The 24650-nt window shown below is 43.8% G+C and overlaps 1 protein-coding gene across 1 annotated transcript in view; it reads left to right on the top strand.

Moving 5' to 3' along the window:
- The first annotated feature begins 2490 nt into the window (after window positions 1–2490).
- LOC308146355 (tyrosine-protein phosphatase non-receptor type 12-like) overlaps window positions 2491–24650 on the top strand; it is a 42027-nt gene continuing 19867 nt past the window's right edge. Inside the window, 9 exon segments of the mRNA XM_080518130.1 lie at window positions 2491–3048; window positions 19541–19649; window positions 20892–20968; window positions 21072–21167; window positions 22689–22727; window positions 23066–23137; window positions 23285–23344; window positions 23556–23698; window positions 24517–24583. Of these exon segments, the coding sequence (XP_080374256.1) occupies window positions 2947–3048; window positions 19541–19649; window positions 20892–20968; window positions 21072–21167; window positions 22689–22727; window positions 23066–23137; window positions 23285–23344; window positions 23556–23698; window positions 24517–24583 (765 nt within the window). The 5' untranslated portion in view covers window positions 2491–2946.

Here is a 24650-nt window from a genome sequence, read left to right as displayed (position 1 = left end):
AAGGAAGGGATGGAAAAAATGCCACGAGGTGTTTCTTAAAATATGATGTGACATCTGGAAGACAAATCACACAGTTTGTTTTTCTAATTCATTCAAAATGTGCCAAAAAAATCCCAACACATCTGATAAAACAAGTCGTCCAACAAGTGATACTGTGCAGTCCAGGTCTGAATACTCTGCTATTGAGCAGCACATGAGCGCTAAGTGAGGAGATGATAGATGGAAAGGAAGGCAGAGAAAATAAAGTGAAGCTACAAGAAAAACAAGTGAATAATTTTGAAGACAAGAGCAAAAAGAAGCAGGTGTGAGTGAAAGACTTGCTGGCTCAGTGAGTGTCCCCACTCTTTCTCTTTCCCATTCAGACTGAATGGATGGGCTTGTTTGTTGTCGCTGGTGGGACTAAAGGAAAACAGAACGGCTCGATTCCTCTCTCTCTCTCTCTCTATTGGAAAACAGTTTATCATGCATAAGTGTTTATTGAGTTCCCATCCCCCTAATTCACTTTCTCTCTGTGCTTCTCTTCATCTTTTTGCTTTCTGTTTTACTCCTCATGTCAGTAACTTTGTTAAAATTCAAACTAAATGCTCCAATCAGGGTCCATAAACACGATTATGTAACACACTATAACGTGTGATTAAATGTCGATACTTCAACTTGTACCTATTTCATGTGTACAGTTAGGATCAAGCAAGTTTTCACATAATTTTCATTTATTTGAAATAAAAGGTTCGATCTGTTTGGGACGCCTGTGCTATTCAAAGAAATATATTTAAACCACCTACCTTAATTATTAGTATAACATCCTATGTTCTAGTATTTCCTTTCATTTACTATATGTAATTTAGAAGTAAACATAAAGAGCTGCACAGGTAAAGGGTTACAGTCCGGTCGAGCTTCATGTGTGCATCATTTGCATAACCACAGCACATCAGCAGAACACACACGAGCACCCACAAGAGAATTATGCAACCGCGTGACTGTTTGATGATATATTTGTTTGTTTCTATTTCACGCAATAACTTAATCCAGATTACATATCTGACCCATTAATCTGTTGGCTGTTGTGGACCTTCACCTGGTCCTTGTATTATCCCCCACTCATCCATCATCTATCTATCTATCTATCTATCTATCTATCTATCTATCTATCTATCTATCTATCTATCTATCTATCTATCTATCTATCTATCTATCTATCTATCTATCTATCTATCTATCTATCTATCTATCTATCTATCTATCTATCCATCCATCCATCCATCCATCCATCCATCCATCCATCCACAGATTATGTAAATGTAAAATTATTACAGTAAATGCAATAATCCTGTGCCCCAGTCTCTCTCTCTCTCTCTCTCTCTCTCTCTCTCTCTCTCTCTCTCTCTCGCTCTCTCTTATTTCAGATTTGTTGGACTCATTTACTGTATAGAAAGTGGACCAATATCCGAGTAACTATAAACATCAAAAACACACTTTTTTTCCTCTTGTTTTAAGAGTTTTTAAAATGTATTATGAACAAATTGAAATTCCCTTTTGAAAACAGTGCTCCACTTTACAAAAACCATCTACTGGCAAAGGTATGTTGCTTCACAGGATGCATGACTTCAGCAGTCCTGAGCATGCAGGATTTTACACACTATGTTATTTAGCTCACAATGCTAAGATGTGATTTTTTTCCCCCTGTTGCTGCTGCATCTTGATGTTATTAGAGCCCATTAGTTTCTAGAATCGTGTTTCTGGTGTCCCTGTAATGTTACATCTCCTAATCACATACAACTCCAGTGAAAAAAATTGGCAATAGCAGATCATTCTATTGAAAATGTTTTATTTATGCTGGAGTATTTGGTAGCATTATGTTCTCTGGTTTCCTCCCACAGTATGAAAACATGCAGGTGGGTTGAACTGTTGACCTAAAACTGTCCCTCGATGTGACTGTGAGTGTGTTTGTGGTTGTCTGTCTCTCTGTGTTTTCTCTGTTATGGACTGGAAACATGCCCAAGATGTATCCTGCCCTCACCCGGAGTAAACTGGGATTGGTTCTACCAACCTGTGACCCTGCACAGGATTAAGCATTATAGAGGATGGGTGGATGGATGGATGGATATTATTGATTGACGCATGAACATTATAAAGAAAAACAAAATTTAAAATTAAAGTTAAAGGAAAGACATGAAATCATCTATAGAAATTAGAGTTCTGTATTCAGATTACACATGTATTTATTTATTTATTTATTTATTTATTGAATTCAATTTAAGCTTCACGTTTCCGATGTAGTCACTTCTGACGTCAGAACGACAGATGCGCACTCCACCCAATCAGAGGTCGGTGCTTGGGAGAGTGACATCTCCTCTCAGCCAATCGGATTCCAAGCCCTGGGCTTCGCCGTCCTATCAGAGGCCGGTTTGTCCTGGAAGAGGCGGGCCCGGGTCCCGGTTGGCTTCGCCCAATCCGGATGTTCCCCCAGTAGCGAGCAGCAGTGTGTGAATGTGGCAGCTGAGGCAGACAGGGAGGGGTAGAAAGACTGACCACACACCGGATTTTATCTCTTTTCCCCCTCTTTATTTTCCCTCCTCATAGAGCCCGGTGTTTACAGTTGATATCCCGGCACCGCTGTAAACTTGTTCCCCGGTGAAGAAGCCTGTGCCGCCGCCGCTTTTCTGTGGGACGAACGGCTGTGGTTGTGAAAACAGTCCAGAAGAAAGAAGAAACAACATGGGGCGATAATCAGTGAGAAGGTGCTCTGTTGTGAACCGACGATGACTCTCTGGGAGGACCCGTGAAGCTTTATTTATTTTTATTTATCCCCCACCCAGCCCCTGGTGTCCTCTTTTTGTTTTATTCTTACAAAAAAAAAGAAGAAGAAGAAGAATACCCCCCCCTCCCGTAGCTGGTTTGGGTTTCTACTCGCACGGGGAAGGGCTCCGTTCCAGGCGGACTGCAGAGATGGACCAAGCCGGCATCCTGAGAAAGTTTATCCAGGGGGTGAAGGCCATGAGCGAGGGGGACGAGGAGAGGGGAGAGGACAACTTCGGCAGCGACTTCATGGTGGGTCAAATGTTATGTCCCTTCAAAAAAAAAAAAAAAAAAAAATCTCCACCTTTTTCCTCCGTAATCCCCCCCCCCCCCCCCTTCCCCCGGTTCCCTGTATCCCCCAGGAGGTGAGGCTGGGGCGGCCACACTGCCCTCTTCCTCTTCCTCCCATTTCCAGGCTTTACATGGCGGCCTAGCATTGTCTCCCACAGCACAGACACACCACCGGCTGCTGGCTCTTTAAAATGACAAGAAAACAGGACATGTTCATTTTTTCTCTCTCTCTCTCTCTCTCTCTCTCTGTCTCTCTCTCTCTCTCTGTCTCTCTCTCTCTCTCTCTCTCTCTCTCTCTCTTCTCGCTGGAGCCGCTCAGCTCGCAGGGAGGCTGCTCACATGCATTGTCCTTCCCCACATCCAGCAAGCAGGCAATATCCACATAACTCAGCCTAATGGCATGAATTATCGCCTCAGGTTCCCTGGATTACTGCACATAGCTTTGTGGTGGTGTAATGTTAGAAAGCTCCATTAAAATATTTATAGGAAGACTTGCTTTTTTTCTTTCTTCTTTTTTTTTTTAAAGTAAAAGTTTTGGGCAGATTTGCACTGTAGTGAATGATAAATCCTCCCACAGGCAACACATTACCTTGATTTGCAGTAGCAGTTTACATATTATGAAAGGAAACTGCTTCAAAATGGATTCAACTTAATAGCAAAACATTGGAGCTTTAACAGTGTCTCTAATAAACGGGAAAGGTCAGCTTGAGAAGTTTTCTCCCCTCCTCTGTTCCTTCATCTCAACTCCTACGTGATCCACGTTTCGTTTCTTAGTAATGTAAAGTCATTTGTTTTGTCACCCTTCCTCCGCCTTATGATCATCTCTGACCCACAGTCTTGCGATTTCCCTCCCTGCATCTCTGGATGTTATTGTGTTGCAACCATGGACTCAGAATAGGACCTCTCCCAGGCTTGTGAAATAGCTGAAATAGCCACATAAGGAATGGCACTTCTGTGATAACATTTCAATAGCTATTTTAGTGTAATGTCTTTCATTCTGATTCATTTAAACACGCGGTGCTGGGAGTCGGACCCATGTACAAACACATGGAAGGCTTACTTTGTCTTTACAATCTGCCTCATGTCTCACATCGGTTGATTATTGTCTGTTTGACTGTATTGCTGTTTGATTTGCTGCTAGACGGACTAATCAGCATCACAATAGTTAACTTTTCATTCTTTTGCCTGGAGTCGCAAACAAACATGCACGCACGCACACACACACACACACACACACACACACACACACACACTCCTTACTTCCCTACTTCATACAAGCTGCTTGCTGGAGCTTGCAACATTCTTTCTCGGGCCATTTCATAACATTTTGTCCTGGCTTTTAAAGTGGAACTTTGGGTCAAAACTGCACAATTTGACAAGCTTCTCTTGCTGAAATGAGGCACACAACACACTCTGAAATAAGTCGGATTCTGAGTCTAATGGACTTTGCGTGTCCCTTTTTTGTGTGTGTGTGAGTTTCAGAAAATTGTAGTGAGTTTAAAGATGTTGTGCAAAAATCATCACTCCCAGAGGCAGTGCACAATGCGACTTGAAGTGTTTTATGGACAAGAGCAGCAAAGATGGGGCTTGTAGGGTTTGGACCTTTTTGTTTCTGCAAATATTACTCATAAAACTCTCTTTAACTTCTTTTCTTTTAGTTGGTCAATAAGCTGTTAAGTGTTTCTCGTGTAACTGAGAACTAAGTGTGATGTTTATGGGTTTCTGCAACTGTCATTGAGTACGTGCATTTTTATTATCCACTCGTTCCAACCGTAGTGTTAATGAGATGAATGCCGGCACTTCTGCTGGCACCCAGCGTACTTGTCATTCATAACTGTCCACATATCCACGCCCTGTCAAACCGCTCACTTCTCTCTAAAGTTCTTCATACAAGCCATGTGATCTGAAAGTGGGTGGACAAGAGAGTTCCTTGAAACTTGTTTTTTTCTTTTTAACCACTAAACCATCCCTCCAGCCTTTGTGACTAATAAAAATAGCATTTTTTTTTTTAATTGGGCCTTTTCCCCTTATTTTCTATTTTACGGGACACCATTGACTTCTTAGAATTTTTAAGTATATGTGCGATGTCTGTAATATCCTTCAATATGAGCTTCACTGGCATGAAATACAATAATGTTTTCCTGGTCCCCTTTGGGCTGTTGTGCTTTTCTTGAGACAATAACGTGACTATCAACCAGCTCATATAAACTTAATCTTCGAGGCATGCGAGTGCTATAATTTGGACTATTTCTTTTATTTTTTTTCTTTGCAAGCTGGCTATCAGCTTTACGGAGCCCTTCGTTAATTGTAGCTTCGAGCTAAATCTTCTCACAGCTGGCAACATCAGCTTGTGAGTGTTACGTTTCACCTGAATTATTTAGCAAACACACCAGCTTGCAGACCAGACAACTTGTCCCGATCGAGTCCTGATGGGCGGCTTGCCAAAGCACCAAGCACAATTAAGAAGGATCGGCCAAATATGTACGCAAGCATGGTTCCAACCTCAGGATTTTCAATTGCAGGAGGAGTTCTTGTACTGCCACGAGCTCCTGGGGTGTGCTTCTCAGTGCAGTGAGTCACTACAACACCCTGACATAACACCCACTTTAACTGCCTATTGTTGTTTATATATAGAATGTGTCTTACAGACATAATTGCAGCCTCCGTTAGGGCGTAAAAGCAGATTATACACTTGTTCAACAGTTTGATGGAACGGAAACATGTAAGAGATTCTTCCACCTGAGCCACATTTAGTCATGTTTGACCTCATCAAAGGAACAAAGTCTTTTTCGCACACGTTTGTTGGTCTTGGTGAAGGTCTTGGTATAGAGCCAAATCACATAGGTGTACACACCACTACTCCTTCTCCAGGATGGTCAGGGGGACTTAATTCCCCCGATCTATCCTTCTTCTAAACAGCCCCACCCAACAGAGGGTAGCCTGGCCAGCTGACTGGGCGGAGGCAGAGTGGACAGGCCGAAACAAAAGTCCATCACAGGGCAACCAGAGAGACCATCACTCACACGCACACGCATTTTGTTGGACTGTAGAATGAAATCGGAGTACACAGATAAAACAGCCACGCGTGCATCAGGAGGAACTGCAGAGTGCACAGGAAGGCCTCGGCTCGTATCTGGGATACTCTCCCTCATGAGTAGAACACTGACCATCATGCTGCGAACAAAGTTCCCAAAAGTTTGCATTGTTTTTGCATGTACACAGACGTAACGTATTCCAGTTCCCTTCCTGAAGCCTGAAGTTAAGTGGAAACAGATCTTACAAGGTCATTGTTATGACGAGCTGCCTTGTCTTCTCGGGGTTGGTGGTATTACAGCGTCTCGGGGTAAACGAGATCAAATCTGTCTTGACTGTAACTACCAGTGTGAGCAGCAGCCATTCCCTGCAGGTTCATATCTAATGTTTGAGTTAAATGTCACTGAGCATCATTCCAGTGGAGGGCTTATGAGACATAGCTTACATGCCATGTTATTTTCATTTTCTGATAAATGTACGATGGAACAAGCTTTTTTTAACAAAAGGACATCCCCTCAACAACCCAGTGCACTATTTTAAACAAAAGGCTACGAGGGAACTGCTGCCTGATGCTCTGGAGCGTTGACTAGAGTTATATGTGACCGTGGCCTTGGACATGATTCAAATCCAAGTTATTGTAACATGCTAATATTTCTCGTGCTGACGAGGTCTAATCGTTCTCCAACTAATCACTCGATGTGCAGGACGGACTCTCCCCTGGCAGTGTCGGCTGCCATGTTGCTATATGCTCTTCTAGACTGGGTCATTTCTTCGCTCGCCGTCCTCCCCAAAGCCCGGTAGATCTTTGGCAGATGATGTGTTGAGTGTAAACTAAACGGCACCACATGTTGCACAAATTCAAATGGCAGTCGGAGGTTCAGCCGCAGGTCACAAGATGAGAAGTGGCGATATCGTGGACCGTGTCGTCAGTAAAAGAGACATGGCGTGATTACTTTAACCCGGGTGACGACGGCTTAATCCAAAATACACACTCTTGTGCCCTGCAGCCTGGCGGCTGACGCGGGTTCTGTGGAATTGGTCCGTCCGTGTCGTCGCTGGGTCCGCAAAACCAAACAATGGCGATGTTGCTCATTTCAGCAGGGTGGTTATCACCGGGCTCCGTCAACCCACGACTCTCCAAACCAGCTATTAGTGCACTTATGTAAGATGGGCAGCGTTTTCTTTTTTTTTTTTCTTCTTCTTCCCTGAAACACATGGCCAGTTACAGGAGCAACAGCACAGACACATCCAGAGTGGAGGATGTGAGATGCCAAGAAACATTTGGGGAAACTTGTTGATACAGAAGACTAGAGGAAGAAAAAGTAGCAAGTTGTCTCAATAAATTAATATAGTCAAGAAGAAGAAATCTCTGAAGTTGTTTAAATCTAGGCTTTGGGCAGTTTGTCTTACAGAAACATAGTTTTCATGCAAAAAGGTGGTAGTAGTTTTTAGGTTTTTAGTGTACAACATTACAACCATTTTATTTTTACAACAACCTATATGTTTGTAGTGCCTTCAAGAAATAAATAAGAGGCTGAGAGAGAAAGAAGGTATTGCTCTGCTGGCAGGACTGCATGAGGGGAAAATGTATTGTAATGTGTGGTTCAGTATTTTACCTGCTTGTGAATCTGCAAACTATTATTTTAGTGACCCTTTAGTTGTTTTGTCATTTTCTAGTGCTTTTCCATTGGCTGTTTTTTTGCAGTTGATCATAGCAGCAATCACAGTGTTGGGGAAACTTGTGAAAGTGAAGATTATCTGGGCGGTCTGATGGACTGACGACACTGTTTAACCACATCTTGAACCACAATCAAAGATATCGTCAGAGGAAAGGCTGGCTACCCTTCAAAATCTTTCAATAGCACTGTCAATAAATGTACCTTCACTTCAATACTGAGTACGAAACTATACTTGTTTTTAATATCAATATTAACAAAACCAAATCGATATTGCATGTTACTGTATACAAATATGGACTTTCACCAACGTCGTGTCGCCTTAGCAACGTTATCTTTTCTTAAAAATCTGGTCTGCTTTCCTTTTCCTCTTCCTTACATTCAGATATGTTGAATATCGCTGTGAGACTGAAGTTCCACAGCCGCGACACAGATGGTGCTCTGTGGAACGAGCCTCGCTGCACCGAGGGGAGACCCTCCACGACTGGCCGCCTCGCAGCCCACTTTTTATGTGTCACATCCTGTGGGCAGACAGAGGGTGTTGTATTCAAAGCACATACCATCGGGGCAATTACAGGAAAGCATACAGTCACTGGGATTCGGTCATTCAGAGAGTGTCATCAGGGTTCACTTCAATTTTGTTTCCTACATTGAGGCAGTGGGCTTTATTTACACTGGGTACAGTAAGAGGTACCGTGAGTAAAGCCTGGAGCTCAAGACCAGGTTGATTGAACACACAGCGGTTGATAGACGTATAAGCTGCAGGGATTGAGCTTGTGACCTCTCTGTGATGAGAAAGCTTTTATAAGTAAGCAACCTGGCGGAAACATTACCGGAACAATTTAAACCAAAATACCTCAAAGCGTCATATGCAGTGTTTGGTTTTACAGTGATTATTAAGAGACAGACCATTTTTATCTTGTGTGATGTGTAAGCTGATTTTGTTCACTATTCAAAGCCATTATGAGTACGATCACACTGATTGTGAATTTGACACAACCAACAACATTTCCTGTTTATTACCAAACAAGCTGGGTGACCATACGGAAACAAATGCATCCTCAATTGCATGTTAAACCGCCCAGAAGTCCATGTATTGCTGTTTGAACTCTGCTACAAGACAGAGAATTCCTCTTCTTTTTTAACTGTCTTGTAAAACCAAGTTGCACTGAAAGTCTGCGTTTCGAGCGAGAAGGAAGGACGACAGTATCATTTTCATTGGATGCTATTAAATCCATCCATTTCCTGGAAACTGAGCTATTCTCATCACCGTTTGCTGCCAGATTTGAGAAATATTTAATAGGTGGATTCATAAGAAAAAAATACGTTTCATGGAAAATGGCCCACTTGATCGTGTTCAGCTAATTACTCAGTATATATATCCACCTTTTTTGGAGCATATTAGTAAAAGATCGCTCATTAAGCCAGTTTAGCTTTAGTTCTGTTTGTTATAACATAAATTAAAATTAATAATCTAGATTTAGTGGTGAAAATATCTATATTTTTACGGGGGGAAATGTTTTCTTTATTTCTTTCCACCCTCACATTTATTGTGGCAATTTTCACGTCTGCTTGCATGCCAAGTACCCTCGTGTGGTACATTAACAGCAGCCCGCATATGAACAAATTTAAGGGTCCGCATAGATGTATAAAACTCATCAGCAGAGGAGGCGGGGAGGAGTTGGCCAAAGGAGCGCGGCGTGGAGACGCACGGCGGCCGGACACAAAGCACGAAAGGACCAAGAGGGATGTGCGCCCTCTTGTCGTTAGACCGTTTTTTTTTAGTAGCGCCTCTTAATATACGTGCTTTCTGGAAGAGCGAGCACAATATTGCGGTGTTGACGGGGTTCAGACGCGAGGCTGTGTTTGTTCCTGCCACACCTTTGCCAGCAGATTAGTCCCAAGCAGCACATCAAAGAAGGGGGAAAGTGCAAACGCATGCACTTCTCTAAAGTGTTGTGTCGGGCAGATATAAAACACTCAGAGGGGAGGCAACAAAGAAAAAAAAAAGAAAAGAGTATGTGACAATGCCAGGCCTGCTGATGTGAGATACTCGCTCTTCTAATGTACATTTCTAATGTGGGCTTCCCCTCCTATTTCCTGAGTTTTGTGTATGTGTGTGTACATTAAGTGTGTAGTTTGAAGAACTTCTTGGCCAGGTGGCAAACAAGGAACCTGATCATGGCTGTGAGCTCGTTATTTCATGAAATGATGTAAGCTGGTGCCAGAAGAGTGGTTTTTTTTGTTTGTTTTTTTTAAAGAGAAAGGCAATTTTGCTGCTTTAACGCAATTTTTTTTCTTATCAAAACTATTCATACTGTCTGTAAAACACATTGACAACCATTGTTTCATAACATGTTTCTAATAACTTTAGACACCTCTATTTATAATTAGGAGGGAAGCTTTTGGATGCTTTAATGATTTAACTTCATCCATTCATACCTCGCCTCGACCCAGTTAATCCAGTGAGGATCAGCAGAAACTCTGGACACTGTGTTCTTTGCATGACACGCCATAAGTCGGCACTGTTGTTTTGAGCTCTAAAAGGAGCAGGTCCCAGGAGGGGACGGACGGCGGTTACCACACTCTGGAGGAAACCTTGTTCTGATTGTCCCACGGACTCGCGCCTGTGCAGAGAAACGGTTTACTGCGGCCGCGGCGCACGAGCAGCCGGAAAAGTTTGCAAATTCCCGCGTTTCCTCAGAGGACGAGTCAAGAGCGTCTCCGATAAGTGGCTTTCCCCCACGTTTCCATGGAGACGAAATCTTCCGCTTTGCAAGACGTTTTCAAGCACAGCGAGAGAGATCATCACACAAACATAATCACTTCAACTGAAACCAATGAACGTAACTTGTTGAATGGGCCACAGGAAGAACATGAAGCAGCCCAGAATTCAATATTGGGGGGAAAAAATAAGCAGTTCAAGTCAAGAATACTTTAGCAGCATGGTTCTGAATACACACTATATGTTGTTCAAAATCCTAGATTTTATACTGCTTAAATTTGACAGTTTTTGACCTTTGTAAGAAGAGTTTATTTTTCAATAAACACGTTCTAGGGATGAACATCCGTAGTTTAGTGAATTGAGGTGTACGTTTCACAGGTTGTTGACTAGAAATTGAAAAAGTCGCCTCAGTCAAACCTGATAGATGACGGCACTATTGTAGGAATGCTATGACCCGATAAATCATTGTCAGAATGATCATCTCATAACCGGAGTTTTAAAAGTCCCCAGGATTGTATGAATGACAAATTGGTCTCTTGCCCGTCGATGTTGCACTTTTGGAGATCAGCTTGTTTCGCAGGTTTTCTCTCGGTGAGCTGGCGCAGCGTGGAGAATGCTCGGTATGCTGGATTCTCCTTTTCAGACTCATCAGTCAGACGTGCTGAAAGTGAGCTGGATGGGCTTCTGGGAAGGAGACTTTATTTCTCTGGATTTGTCCATATAATGATCACACACAGGGCCGCCTTACTGCTGTTGGCCATGTGCTGTGGACTTGTTGGACACATTTCAAGACAAACTTTTTCAAAGTTCCATTAAGACTAGTGGTGTATTATTGAGCTGGTAAAGTCTGCTGCCTCCCAGTGCTGGCTTATAAAAAAAAAAAAAAAAAGTGCTGAGCTTTTATCAGCTTGTTTGTGCCGACGGGTGGACACTGCAGAAGTGTGTGTGTGTGTGCGCGTGTGTGTGTGTCCACCAACAACGCTGAGGAGCTTAATTGATCAAGATAAGCAGACAAAACAGTCAAATACTCAGGAAATTGTTCAGCGTTGCCCGCTGTGAGTTACACGAGAGGAAGCAGAGCACAGAGTCATGCAGTCATGCACACTCGCTCGCCTGCACGTATTAATTTTGGCACAATGCGGCTAAATAATATCAACGGAATGCACACAAACACACCATGATTGGTTGTCGTATGTGGTCATTTTGGCGCGTTGAAGCCGGGTCAGACTGGTGAGGGCCCCACTTTGACCCTGGATTGAAGACAGTGAACATGTGAGCATGGAAGTGAACAGCACATACACACTGACCTCACAATGAGCCCCTGTCCCAGATGACTGGGATTATATGAGGTTTGTCCACATCTGCTTCCTCCTGCGGGCCCAAGTCCAGAGTGGGAGACTCGCCACCGAGCCAGCGCTCCTCGAGTGTTGACCCTGTGAGCTCAAGGATTGCAACTTCATTAGCTCCTGCAATAAGCTCCTTCCTTTTTGCTTTTAGGTGAAACAAATATATAGAGAGGTGAACAAGTTATGCTATGTTCTTGACAAAGTTTAGAAAAAACTAAATGCAGCCTCAGGCAAGATAGTTAAAAAAAATGCTCTTGAACTAACCTCGTAAATTGAGCTAATTTGTGTATTTTAAAAGTCTCTCTTGATTGTAATGGCCGAGCACAGCGGTGTGTTATTGTAGCGTTGCTGAGCTGATTCCTTCACGTTTGCTGAAATGACATCAGTTAACGGGCAGTGAAATCATGTTATTCTTGGGCCTTTTAAAGCTCGGTATTGGCAGTCGAATGTGACATGAAGACATCATCAGACAGGTTTTTATAAAGCGATACTTCCTCTGCATGTCCACATGAGGAACCAGTTTAGGATTTTAATCTCGGGTTACAAATGTGAACGAGAACTGATGTCTTATTGATATTTTGGAACGTCATCATTCTCGGCATCACTTTTGTCAGCTCACTGCTTTTTTTTTTTTAAGTAAGAAAAACCTTTCGAAAATGTGTATTGCACGTGAAGTCCCAGACTCGAGTTTGCGTTCACATTTTTAATCACTGAATTGTGGTTGTTGTGTTGCCGTGCCACAACACAGCCCGTGTCCACCACGATCCTGCTGCAGGGTTTGAGATTTTGAAAGTGACACGGTGACAGACAGAGGAAGGGAAGCCTGTTGGCTATTAAAAGAAAATCGCATTGTGTTTTGTGCCAGTGGGCGACATGCTGCTTCACCCTGATGTGCCTCTGTGTGAGCGCCCATGCCCAGTCATGCTGCCGGTGCTCCACTGACCTAGATTAGCCAGCAGCCATTAAGTGGAAGTGGCTGTACAGTGGATACGTGCGTGAGGGTTTGCATGCATGTGCAGCGCTTGGCAACTAATGAGAGTTGCTGGATATTATCTTTGTCATCTTTGGCTGATGAAGAGGTCTCCTACCGCTGATTCATGCCAGAGGTCAGGGTGTGGTTTAAATGTTATTTCCTCAGGGAGCTTAACTGTTGAACTAATAGACTCCCAGCATGGTGAGCTGTTCCCTGAAATCTGACCATCACTGAGCCATTTGTTAGGAACACGTTGATAATTGAGGAAAGTGCCCTTTTGTGTGTAAAACCAAGCATGTCTAAAGCATCAGTTGCGCAACGTTTCAAGTGAAAACGCAGCGTTTTCATTTCAGACAAGTTTGACGTTTACACGGCAGCATTTTGAACATGATGTCCGTTTACACGGAAAAAGACAAACGCTGAAATTCTCAGGAGAATATGGACCGGGAGTCACGACCCTCTGCAGGCAAACACTGTTTTCGTCCACCTACTCGTGCATGTGCAGAACAACTCGTTACCAGAATGTTTCCTTGCCTTCAGTCTCTACGGGGTTGGAGTGTTGTTGTGTCAACCAGGCCTAATAGTAGCTCTTTTTAGTATGAGATCGTTTCACTTAACCCAAATATGATTTGAGTTTTTGACTGAATAATAAAAATGTGACTCATTCAGTTCCTTCCAGTGAAACACGAAGGAGCTTTCTTGTGTTCACTTCTTCATCAGCTGCTACTTTAAGGCTACTTGACTGCTGAGAGGCTGGCTGGTTTATCAGTACTTCCAAGTCTGAGTCCGTGGTTCTGTCACGGAAAACCATGATAAGCCCTCTTCGGGTAGGGCAGGAGCCTCTACTTCAAGTGGAGAAGTTAAAATATCTGTGTTGTTATTCAGAGGTGTTGGCTGGAAGGACCAGGAGATCAAGGAGCACAGAACCCGTACTGAAGAGTTGTGGTGAAGGAGGAGCTCTTCCATCACCAGTTGGTTTCCAGCTGAGGTTCTTCAAGTACCTGATCTGGGTTCCTTCTAGCCCACTTGCATTCCAGGTGTATAGATATGTAGAATTGAGATGTTCTTGAGTCTTGATCCCGTCAGGAGTGTCTGGATTTCTCCGCTGTACGTGTTGACTCTGTGCATGCTCGGTGGATTTTCAATATTTCTTGGTACCAGTAAAAATGTCAAGTGTTTGGTACAATCATCCCGATGTGTATTCCTCATGGGCCATAATGCCCGTCTCGGTGACAGTCTTCTGTTTGTGTCATAAATACTGAATCGCCGAGGAATAAGCAGTTTCATTTATGATTCTTCTGATGCTAATTCCTTCCATCAGTTGGTTTCGTTGGCATTGTTTGACCTTTACCGTAAAGTTGAGAGGCTGTAACCAAAGTCGGACCATTCCGGAGTAAATCGATCGATTGATTTCACATTGATCGACCACTTAACTGGTGGACTAATAGCCGGAGCGGTTAATCTGTGGAAGTGTGTTCCGGCTGATTAGGCTAACGGCTTTAACACTGGAAACACTGGAGCATGTGGGCCGCAGAGCCTCACTGGGAGGCACACAGCCTTTTAGTCCGTCCACGCTGCAGCACTGCATCTTTTACCCCGCATGCTTGCAGAGGGGGAGATGGATTTTCCTGAGCGCATTGTAACGGGTGACCCATTTATGTATGTGTGTGTGTGTGTGTGTGTGTGTGTGTGTGCTCAGAAGGTGACCGTCAGAGGAGCCTCGCTGCCTCAGTAACCCTCGGCAACCCCACATCCTGGCCACACACCTAAAACCCTTTTCCCCCACTGCCTCTCAGCCAGAGCGTCTTTGTGCCAATCACTGCTGAGCTCAAGAAAGTGTGTGAGTGAATAATTCAGCGTGCCAGGGCAGTACAGCGCCGCTGACTTATTCAGCTCGGAGGCGGAAAGTAGGTTAGGTCTCCTCCGACGACGACATCGGCCTCGACCAGGTTCTCCGCTGGCATCTGGTTCTCTGTCTACCTCCTATTTTCCACCCTCTCTGCCCCAGTAACCACCCCGGCACCCTCCAGTCACTTCAGAAGCAATGTGTCTCCCAGCACACATGACTCAGTCCCGCCCTGGAGGGGGTCCGTTCAGCCGGTGCCGGGCCTTCTGGGGGCGCCGCCCTGCCCGTGTGTTTGTGGCACTGGAAGTCGAGCATTCACAGGAAGCTGGCAAAATCAGTCCCGCTTTTTTAACACCTCGGACTGACGGGAAGCGAGGAAGTCATGGAAACACCAGGAGTCGGGTCTCTGAGCAGCACACTGTTTGCCTTTTGGTCTTTAAACACTTGAAAACCCTTTTTTTTTTTTAATCTCTTGGGAGTATTTCTCTCTTTCATAATGTTTTGGTTCCTCCTGTTTTCTGAGAAATCTTTGTTTACGATTTGGACTTTTATATCAAGGTTTTCTGATAACTGATTTACCATCGGCTTTTTTGTTTTTTTCATATATTGGATCATTTTTGGTGTATTATTTCTGCATTGTCGATCTTGCATTTGTTTCCTCAACCGTGAGACAACAGGCTCGATATCAAATACTAGGATTGAGATTTAACACTTTTACTTGAACATTCAATATTCAAATATGTTTTCTGGCGTAAAAGAACAGTGATCTGCTAATGATGAAGCAGACACATTTAAGGAAATTGTTCTATAAAGTTGAATTTCTGTGTACTTGAGATTTCCATCATAAATACAAAAATGTCATGTTAGGAAAAAAAAACCTAACTTCAACTTGAAATAATTCCATCAATTCTGTTTGTCATTGAGTGACATAAAAAAAGTCAAATAAGGTTTAAACCAAGGGCGTCAAACACATTTCAGCTCAGGATCCATATTCAGCCCGGTTTCATCTTAAGTGGGCTGGACAGATAAAACAGTGCCATAATAACCTAATACGTAATAAAAGTATACGTGATACAAATGTCTATGTTTTAGCAAATTGAAAAAAAATACCAAAAAAAAGACTACGATCTGAACATAAAGCCAATGTTAATGAAACCTTCCCGATAGTGAAATCTCCATAAAACTTCTCCTATAGCTGTTGCACTGTCATGTTTTTACAAACTCACCCTGACGGCTTTAAAGCTCATGCTAGTTTGGTTGCAGCGAGTTACCAAGTTTTCGTGGCAGCGTCACCGATGTCTGTTTGGGTCTCAATGTTGTGTCGTTTAAAAAAACTCATTGGTTTCTTCAAATGTATTAATCATCTTTAACTGGATTGGAGCCTCTTGTAGGCCAGTTTTGGCCCACGGGTCTTATTTTTGACCCTCCTGATATAAACATGCCTAAAACACATGACATATGTACATAAAAATAATTTTAAACCTACATGTTAACAAAAGATGTCATTTTAATCTGTAGTCATGTGCTTCTCCTTCTCCCATAAACTGAAGTAGTACCAAGTACATCAATATAGTAGATATAAGAAGGGGAATAACTTGTCTTAGAAAATCAAGTGTAAATTATAGAAAATGAGGCAACATATGTTGAAGCCAAGTTGAAAGATGAATTGTAATTTAAAGAATAGCATGCACATTTCAAGTCAGTATGCTGAAAAGAAATCACAAAGAAATGTTGTTGTTTTTTTTTAAAACTCAAAATGCCCAAATTAAAGTTCTTTGCTTTCCAATTGGGATTTTTAGAAATAAAAAAAGCACCATTCCGTTTTATTCTCCTTTTGTGGATCTAATAAGCCAGCCTTTAAAAAAAAAACCTTCCCTGGGAGAAGAAGAATGGGCCGTCTCAGGATGTCCTGCTTTAATCCTCCTCCTCTCCCTTTACCCTGCCACTTTCATTCGTTCCCTTGCACAGTCTCTCTGCTCCATGTTGTTCTTTAGCAGAAACCGATGAGCCGCCGACTGTTGGATAACAAGCAAGATCTGACCCCAGAAGCGCACTTGGGTGGAGATAACAAGGATATTTACTTTTCCTCGCCCCCCTCCGCTCTGCCCCCACTTCCTTCATTCAGAGACGACGCTAGTGTGAAGCGACAGAGTGTGTAAAGGGGCCGTGTGAATGAAGGAAAGAAACCACGGATAAAGAACCCATTAGCTTAGTTACCAAGAGCCTCTTAAAAAGCCTCAACTCTCTCCTTTTGTCCTCTGCTTCCCTTCTCTCTCTCCATCCTTCTCCACATCTTCCCCTCCGTTTTTCCCCCCGGATCATTTCTATTCTACACATTGTGTCACTTCCCCATCTTTTCTTCACACTTTATGGTTTATTTAAAAAGACGCACCTCTATTTCCTGTCCGGTAATCTCAGACAAAAGAGAGGCAATCGCGGCGATATCTTTGATTGCGGGTGAAAATCTTTGTTGTGTCGTACAGTTAGCCGACAGCTGTCCTCACCGTCGTCTGTTGTAATCGTCTGAAAACATCACAAACTTCATGTCTCGCTACCACAACCAGTTGAGCAATTCCATATTTGCTGTTATATTCAATGCTACAGCAACAAGACATTCTCAGTTCATTTATTTCCTGAAAGCGTACATATATGTCGATGACATACAGAATAAAGTTGTCATTCTTCTGTAGTACACTCTCACAGGCTTCACCCTGCAATGTGCTGTGAAGTTTATGGAAATTCTGTCGAAAACAGTGTAAAAACCTTGAGTTCTCTCCACGGCTCATGTGCGTGCCACGCTGCGTTCAAGTCCGGCTGGGAAAGCTGCTCGCTCTTCCACTCCTCACAGTCACATTGATGCGTTTAGGTACTGAAAAAAATGGTATAATTTGATTTGACGTGAATTGATACTAAGGAGTTCCTGGCGAATTGGGTTGGTATGTATAAAAGTACTGCATTCGGTACGAGTCCCTAATGGTGTTGTCGTGGTTAATAAGAGTTAAATAGCCAAAATCGTAAGTACTGTGTATTTCAAAATAACCCCCCGCTCTTCTTGGCTGCACAAAGCACTACAATAGAAGGATGGATGGCTCTTTAAGCAAGACAATAGATACATTTGTCCCCTGCATCTGATCATTTGAAATCTAGCTTGATAAATGGAGTATTTCTAAAATAACTGTATTCTTTTAGAAGGAATTTAGTGATGTAAGCCCAAAGATTTAATTGTGAAAGGAGCCATTTTTTCCCCGCAGTTTGCTTGTAAACTAAGTTAACTGGGCTACAAAGGGAAGCTTTTTATCATTACCTCCAGCCTTTTCTGATCTGGTGTGTGCGTGTGTGTGTGCGTGTGCGTGTGTGTGCGCGTGTGCGTGTGTGTGTGTGTTCCCAGGCTCTGGCCCAACACAGAAGCAGATCTCTGTTTCAAATGTAATTCACATGAGGCCAGAGGAGCTCTAATGCTATTACTTCACACACACACACATGCGTCCATGCACAGCTGTGTCACCGCCCACCACCTCCTCTTCTCCTCGCTCCTCTCTTGCTTCCTCCCTCACTGATAGTCCCGCTTTGTGGTTTAGAGATTAGAGGTGAAAGACTCGCCGTGTCTCCGAGCCCCTTTCTGAGCACGTCAGACGTCCCACATCGGCGCGGAGGCAGAAGTTGAACACGGACGGGCCTCAGACCTGAGTGTGACGCTCAGGACGCACAGTTCATGTTCATGTTCCAGTAACAGCAGGAAGCCTGCAGCCAAAGCAAGACGAGGGAGGCGGGGACATTTTTCACACGAGGCTCCAGAAGCCCCAACCGCCCACGCCGACTTTCTCAGACTCGCAGCGAGTGAGAGGGGAGGAGTGATTGAGGCCCAAAAAAAAAAAGTGGGGGGGGGGTGGTGGCTAATTTCCTGACTGTCTCAGAAAGAGAAAAAAGTGATTGAATCGACGGAGAGAATTAAAAGGGGCCTCTGAGAGTGATTCCATGTGAGCGCTATCAGAGCAGCGCTACTTCTTTTTTCTCTCGTTCCTCCTGCTACAAAAGTTGTGCCAGCTTTTGAAGTTTATTTTAAAGTTTCAGCGAGAAGCTCAGAGTCATGAATTAAAGAAGCGTGGGGGTAAAGGGTTGGCCGAGGTGAATGTTCAGTGGGATTGGAGTGGCGGACAGTGTGAGTCTTCACTACTGACGCCTTCAGGCACCTCTGCCCTCCGTCAGTGTGCCACAGCAGAACATCTGGAACAGGATTGTGACAAGAAGCTCACTTTTAGTGACATGTGGACAATCTAAAAACAATCTTGAGTTACCAGCAGTGTTGACGGAGGGCCGGCTGCACTTTGGCCTGCTGGCGGCGCCGAAGCCATGTAGTTGCTCACTTCCTATTAACTCAACACGTCTTCATCAGTGTCCGTTTCTATTAGATTTGGCCACATTTAATTTTGTGAGTGAAGGCAGTTTGTGTGTGTGTGTGTGTGTGGCTCAGGTACATTGGTATTGGAGATAATGTGTGTTCAGCTCTACACTGCCACTTCTCAGACCAAAGATCAGACAGCGATGCTAATATACTGGCGCACACGTTAAGATGACGACATTGAGCTGGAGTGACATTGACCGGGTCTGCAGGTCACGTATTTCTGTCCAGCAGAGTTTGATCTGATACCAAGCCGACAGACTGGCAAACACGGCTCCCACTGACGATTCTACATATTCACACTTAACGAAGAAAAGGATGCAGAGTTGGTGTGAAAGCAGCTTTTCTTGCACTCCGTTAAAGAAAAACGACAAACTGCTGCCACCAAAGCAAGCATCCCATCTATCTGGGAGCCGGGTTTTACCATCCACTAAAGTTTTTCTTGCTCATTTCAGCGGTTAAGACGGTTATCGACCAAGTACCGGACGGAGAAGATCTACCCGACCAACGTGGGAGAAAAGGAGGAGAACGTGAAGAAGAACAGATATAAAGATATACTGCCGTGTAAGTCCTGCTCATTCTACTAATGCAAAGTCACGTCGCAGGAGGACAAGTCGTCATTTGGAGGAAGACGTATAAACAGACGGCATATTAGATGAGGTGTATTATGTAAGAGAATACAACAACAACAAAAACACTGTGTGCTCTGTGAAAACCGCTTCCTCTGATCAACAAGGTCTGAGATAATCACAGCATTACGACGAGGCAGTGCTCCTTACGAAAGGTCCACGAGCCAAAACCACTGAGTTGTGTCACAGAGCTTCTGTTGCAGCTCATTATGAATGATAGTCTGCACAGTTACTGTTTGCGCGGCTCATTAGGCGTCACTCCGTTGTCAACAAGGCGCCTCCACTGCTGGTCTGAGGACAGTGTCGCATCCAACGTGTGTGAACTGTGTTTGTGACTTGGCCTCTCCGTCGTCTCCCCTGTGACGCTTCAAAACTGATGCTCAACAACAGAGACGGATATTTAAGTTGAGGCCAGATGTTGCCAGCAGCTGCTCCGACACTGTGTGCATTCCACGTGTTGGCATCAGATTTATGTTACGCAACAGATAACCTGACAAAGTGGGGAAATATTCATTTAAATACGCCTAAATACGTGTCTTGCTGATAGAAAGCAAACGACAGAAGGTCAGACGATTGAAAAGACAATTCATTTAAAAAGAAAGAAAAAGTACTGAAAACATTGTTTTCATGGGCGTGTTTAGACCAGCGTTTAACACAAACCCAGCAATTGGCACACTGTAATGGTCTCTGTTTTATAGAGTTCTGGCTGTACTTGATGGCCTCGGGGGTAAAAGCTTAGATGACCCAACATCTGTCCTACTTTTTCCTACCTTTATCCTCTTTTTCTCCTCTGTCCATCCGTCCATTCATTCATTAAGGCTTTTAGTGAATGAGCTGATGAGAAAGCAAGGGAAGAACTGGTTCATCAGTGACAGATGTGCACACACACACACACACACACACACACACACACACACACACACACACACACACACACTGTATACAGGAATGGGGATATTGCTGCACGTCCATTAACCTCTCAACATCACATATTGTTCTAGATTCACTCGTCCCTGTTCGCCCTTTGTTTTCTGTTCCAGTTTGTTGAGCCCACTTTTTTTTTTTTTTACATATATATATATATATATATATATATATACAATTTTATAAAAAGGAAAAAATTATAAAGTTGAAGGAATTAACTGGTTTTATTGCTTATTTTTTTCTCCCTCCCCAGTTGACCACACTCGAGTGAAGCTGACATTAAAGACAACCAATCAGGACACAGATTATATCAATGCAAACTTCATCAAGGTAAGTTATTTTGTCTTTGGCTGGATTGTATAGTTTGGTGGTGGTTTGTCAGGTGAAGACTGTATTGTCCATATTGGTGTTTGCTCACGTTTTGTCCCTCCAGGGTATGGACGGCCCAGAGGCCTACGTCGCCACGCAGGGCCCGCTGCCCAACACTGTCATCGACTTCTGGAGGATGAACTGGGAGTACAATGTAGCTGTGAGTCGGAAGGAACTGATACCGCACACTGTGCATTCCTAGGAGTGGCTGGTCTTTGAGGCAGCTCACCAGCGTATAGAAACACGGAGGGTCGGGAATAATCTGTTACTGTGGTCACACTACATGCTGGATGCTTCAATGTGTGGTCAGATTAGCATTCAGAAATACTCCACAACAGTCTGACATCATGCAAATAAAACCTATTTTTAAGCTCTGGGACCGTTTCACAAATGTGAAATATACATGAATTGAAAGTGCGCAATTGTCCGTCGTTCCGAGCACGAGAATAGGATCGGTTTGTAATTGGCCTCGTCCAGACTTCATAAAAGTCAGTGGGAAATGCTTCGTGGACTTTAGTTGCAGCGCCGTGGTCAGCCATGGGTGAAATATAGCGGCGTGTCTGAGTGGTGGCACTATTTTCAGCCTCTTCAACCCGTCCAGACCTGGAGCCGCACGTTTGCAGCTCTAACGCAGAAACCAGCTGCGTAACCGGACGTCTTTATAAGACGCCATGATTTTAAGGACCCGTGACCTATGAAATGCATCTCGGCATGCAGAGAAACACGTGGGAAAGGAGGAAATGAGCGTAGCATCGTACTCTAAAAGACGCTTTCTACTATTGCCTGAGGTTTTATTGAGTTGATATGTTCAGGATTCAGACAGGGTAGAGATGCTGTTGATGAACATGAATTTGTTTTCATAATGAGACAGTGATGCTTTTGAGTACACTACTAGGTGTGTACTAGGCCATGCTATTGGAAGTGGGAGGAAACCAGAGGAAACGCACACAAAATGCACTTTTCACACAGCAAAAGGCTCAAGTCATACTTAAAGTTTTGTTGGCAATTTAGCATAATTTGCAGATGATTTTGTTTTAATTATATTCCACACGCCTGGTAAATTCCCGGTTTTACTCACAAAAGATGTAATTATTACTCTGTCCTTGGTTTTGTAGCTGACGGTGGATAATGGCGGCTGCTTTCCAGATATAATGATCAAAATGGAAACGTGCGCATCATTTTTAATGAGTGTTCCTGCTTTCATTTTCACGTGCAGAGAAGCCATGTGTGTGTGCTGTAAAAACCGGAAATCCACTGTGGGCAAAGTTTTAATAAATGCCCAAAGTGTAACACTGAAAATAAATATTTAATGTTTTAGTCGGGAATTAAAAGGCAGATGGGGAGAGCTTCAGCTGCAAGCAGATGGACAAATACGAGAGGAGGGTGGGGGCTTTGACTCGGGTGGAGTGTCGCTCTGAGAAGCTCCAGGATGTAGTGGTGATAACTATATATATAGTACTATACTGATATACTGTCGTAGGATCAACGGGACAACCTGAGCTGCTGTATTAAAGTGGAAACGGTCAGAAATGATGCTCTGCTGATTTATTAGGACGAAAAAAAATAAAATAAAACATGTCCTTTTTCCTCACGTACCCATCCAGCCTCATATTAATAGAACATTTCAGGCTGAACAGGCGTGTTTAAATGTTGTAACGCCTTCCTGTTTGTGTCTCTGCAGGTTATTGTAATGGCCTGTCGAGAATTTGAGATGGGAAGGGTAAGATCACTTCTTGTTTGTCCACGTGTGTGTGTACCTGCATGTGTGTTTTATTGTGTCCACTGAGGCTCCAGTAATACTTTAATACTTCAATGAATGTCCGACACTGTGTGGCCCTGGTGGATTGTCTTTCTGCCGGAGACGATGCGGTGAAAAGTTACCAAAGCCTCAAAGTCATTTGTATGTATGGATCCCAGTGTTGTGTTGCGTTGAGTGACGGCCATTTATTGAAAGCAGACAACACACATGCACAGGAAACTGTGGTATCTGCCTGGTGTTTTGCTCTGGGTTCAAACTAACAACCGCTCTTCTCCTCCTCCTCCTCCTCCTCCTCCCAGAAAAAGTGTGAGCGGTATTTCCCGCTGGTCAAAGAGGAGCCCATGACCTTTGGCCCTTTCAAAATCTCCTGTGTAAGTGAGCTGACATGTCAAGTTCAAACTGTGTGTGCAACCAGGGGGCGGAGAGGGGAGCTGGTTTGGGTTCTGGACTCTCCTGCACGTCTCACATTTTGTCCCAATTCCCAGTCGCTGATTGTGTTAAATGTCTTTGTTCTGTAGGAATCCGAGCAGGCCAGGACAGATTACTTTATCAGGACTCTGATGGTGCAGCATGAAAACGTGAGTCACTTCAACGTGTCTTCTGATAAATAACTGGTATAAAGACAGTTGGATGCACGTAACCCATCATTCAGTGGGTTCATATCTCACCGATGAAGTAGCAGTGAAAGTTGCCAAACTTCAATATTACAGTTTCTCCGCAAAGTTTTGTGAATCGGCTTCAGCCTCCAGCTGCTCTTTCCGTAACGTCCTCATGTGTCGGTACCCGCAGGAGTCCAGGAGGTTAACCCAGTTCCATTATATGAACTGGCCGGACCACGACGTCCCCTCATCGTTCGACTCCATACTGGATATGATCGGACTGATGAGGGAGTACCAGGAGAACGACGACGTCCCCATTTGTGTGCACTGCAGGTATGCTCACACACCGGTTGGTTCTGTAAAAGCAGGTTAATCCATAATGGCAGCGAGGGCAGGAGCGTTCCCGCGGTGTCAAACTGCACATTAATATGTCGAGGTAATGTTTGCCTGGAGACCTTCGCTGCATGTTGGTGCAAGGTGCACTCGCCCGCCACAATAAAGCAGCAGATCGCTATCGACTGGAAAGAGTAATCATTACCAGTGGAGGCCTTAATTTTACAGTATCAAATATGACGGTTTCGTTTTCATTAAACGCAGGAAATGCTGAATGTTGTATCGACTTGAATCGAGGCCTTCAACTACATGGTTGTAAATTCCAGGCTGCACACACACACACACACACACACACTCACACACACACGCACTTGGCTCCATGTGTGTGTAATCAGCTATAATGAGCAGCCTGAGGACATTTCCTGGTTCCTCTGTGGCACAGCAGGACCTAAAGCTGCGTTTCTGCGTCTGTAAAGATGCTTTGTGTGGGCCGCTGTGTACTGTATGTGTGCAGACACTGCGCCCTCTGACAGCGTGAGATCAACTTTTATGATTTTCTGTGTCAGACGCCGTCAGCTTCTGTGCAGCTCCTGTCTCCTTCCTGTCTGGATGCAAACATGTGTGTTTTTCCCCCTGCACCGATTCCCATTCGCTGGAGAAACTCCTCGGATACATGTACTGTAAAAAAAAAACTTAAACGCAACAGGGTTGATATTTGGGAGAACGTTGTGAAGTCTATTTTTTTTCTGCTAACAATTGGCTGCAGTTCATGTGTGTGTGCGCTTCTCTTAATCTCCTGTATGTCGCTGATTGTGCAGCGCTGGCTGTGGGAGAACGGGCGCTATCTGTGCTATTGACTACACATGGAACCTCCTCAAGGCTGGGGTACGTGCACACACACACACACACACACACACACACTCAGCGTAAGAAAAGTTCACATTTATATTGT

Source organism: Blennius ocellaris (genome assembly GCF_963422515.1).
Source record: "Blennius ocellaris genome assembly, chromosome: 22".
NCBI classification, from domain to species: domain Eukaryota; kingdom Metazoa; phylum Chordata; class Actinopteri; order Blenniiformes; family Blenniidae; genus Blennius; species Blennius ocellaris.
Note: the sequence above shows the minus strand (reverse complement) of the source record. Positions and strands in the feature narration are given on the sequence as shown.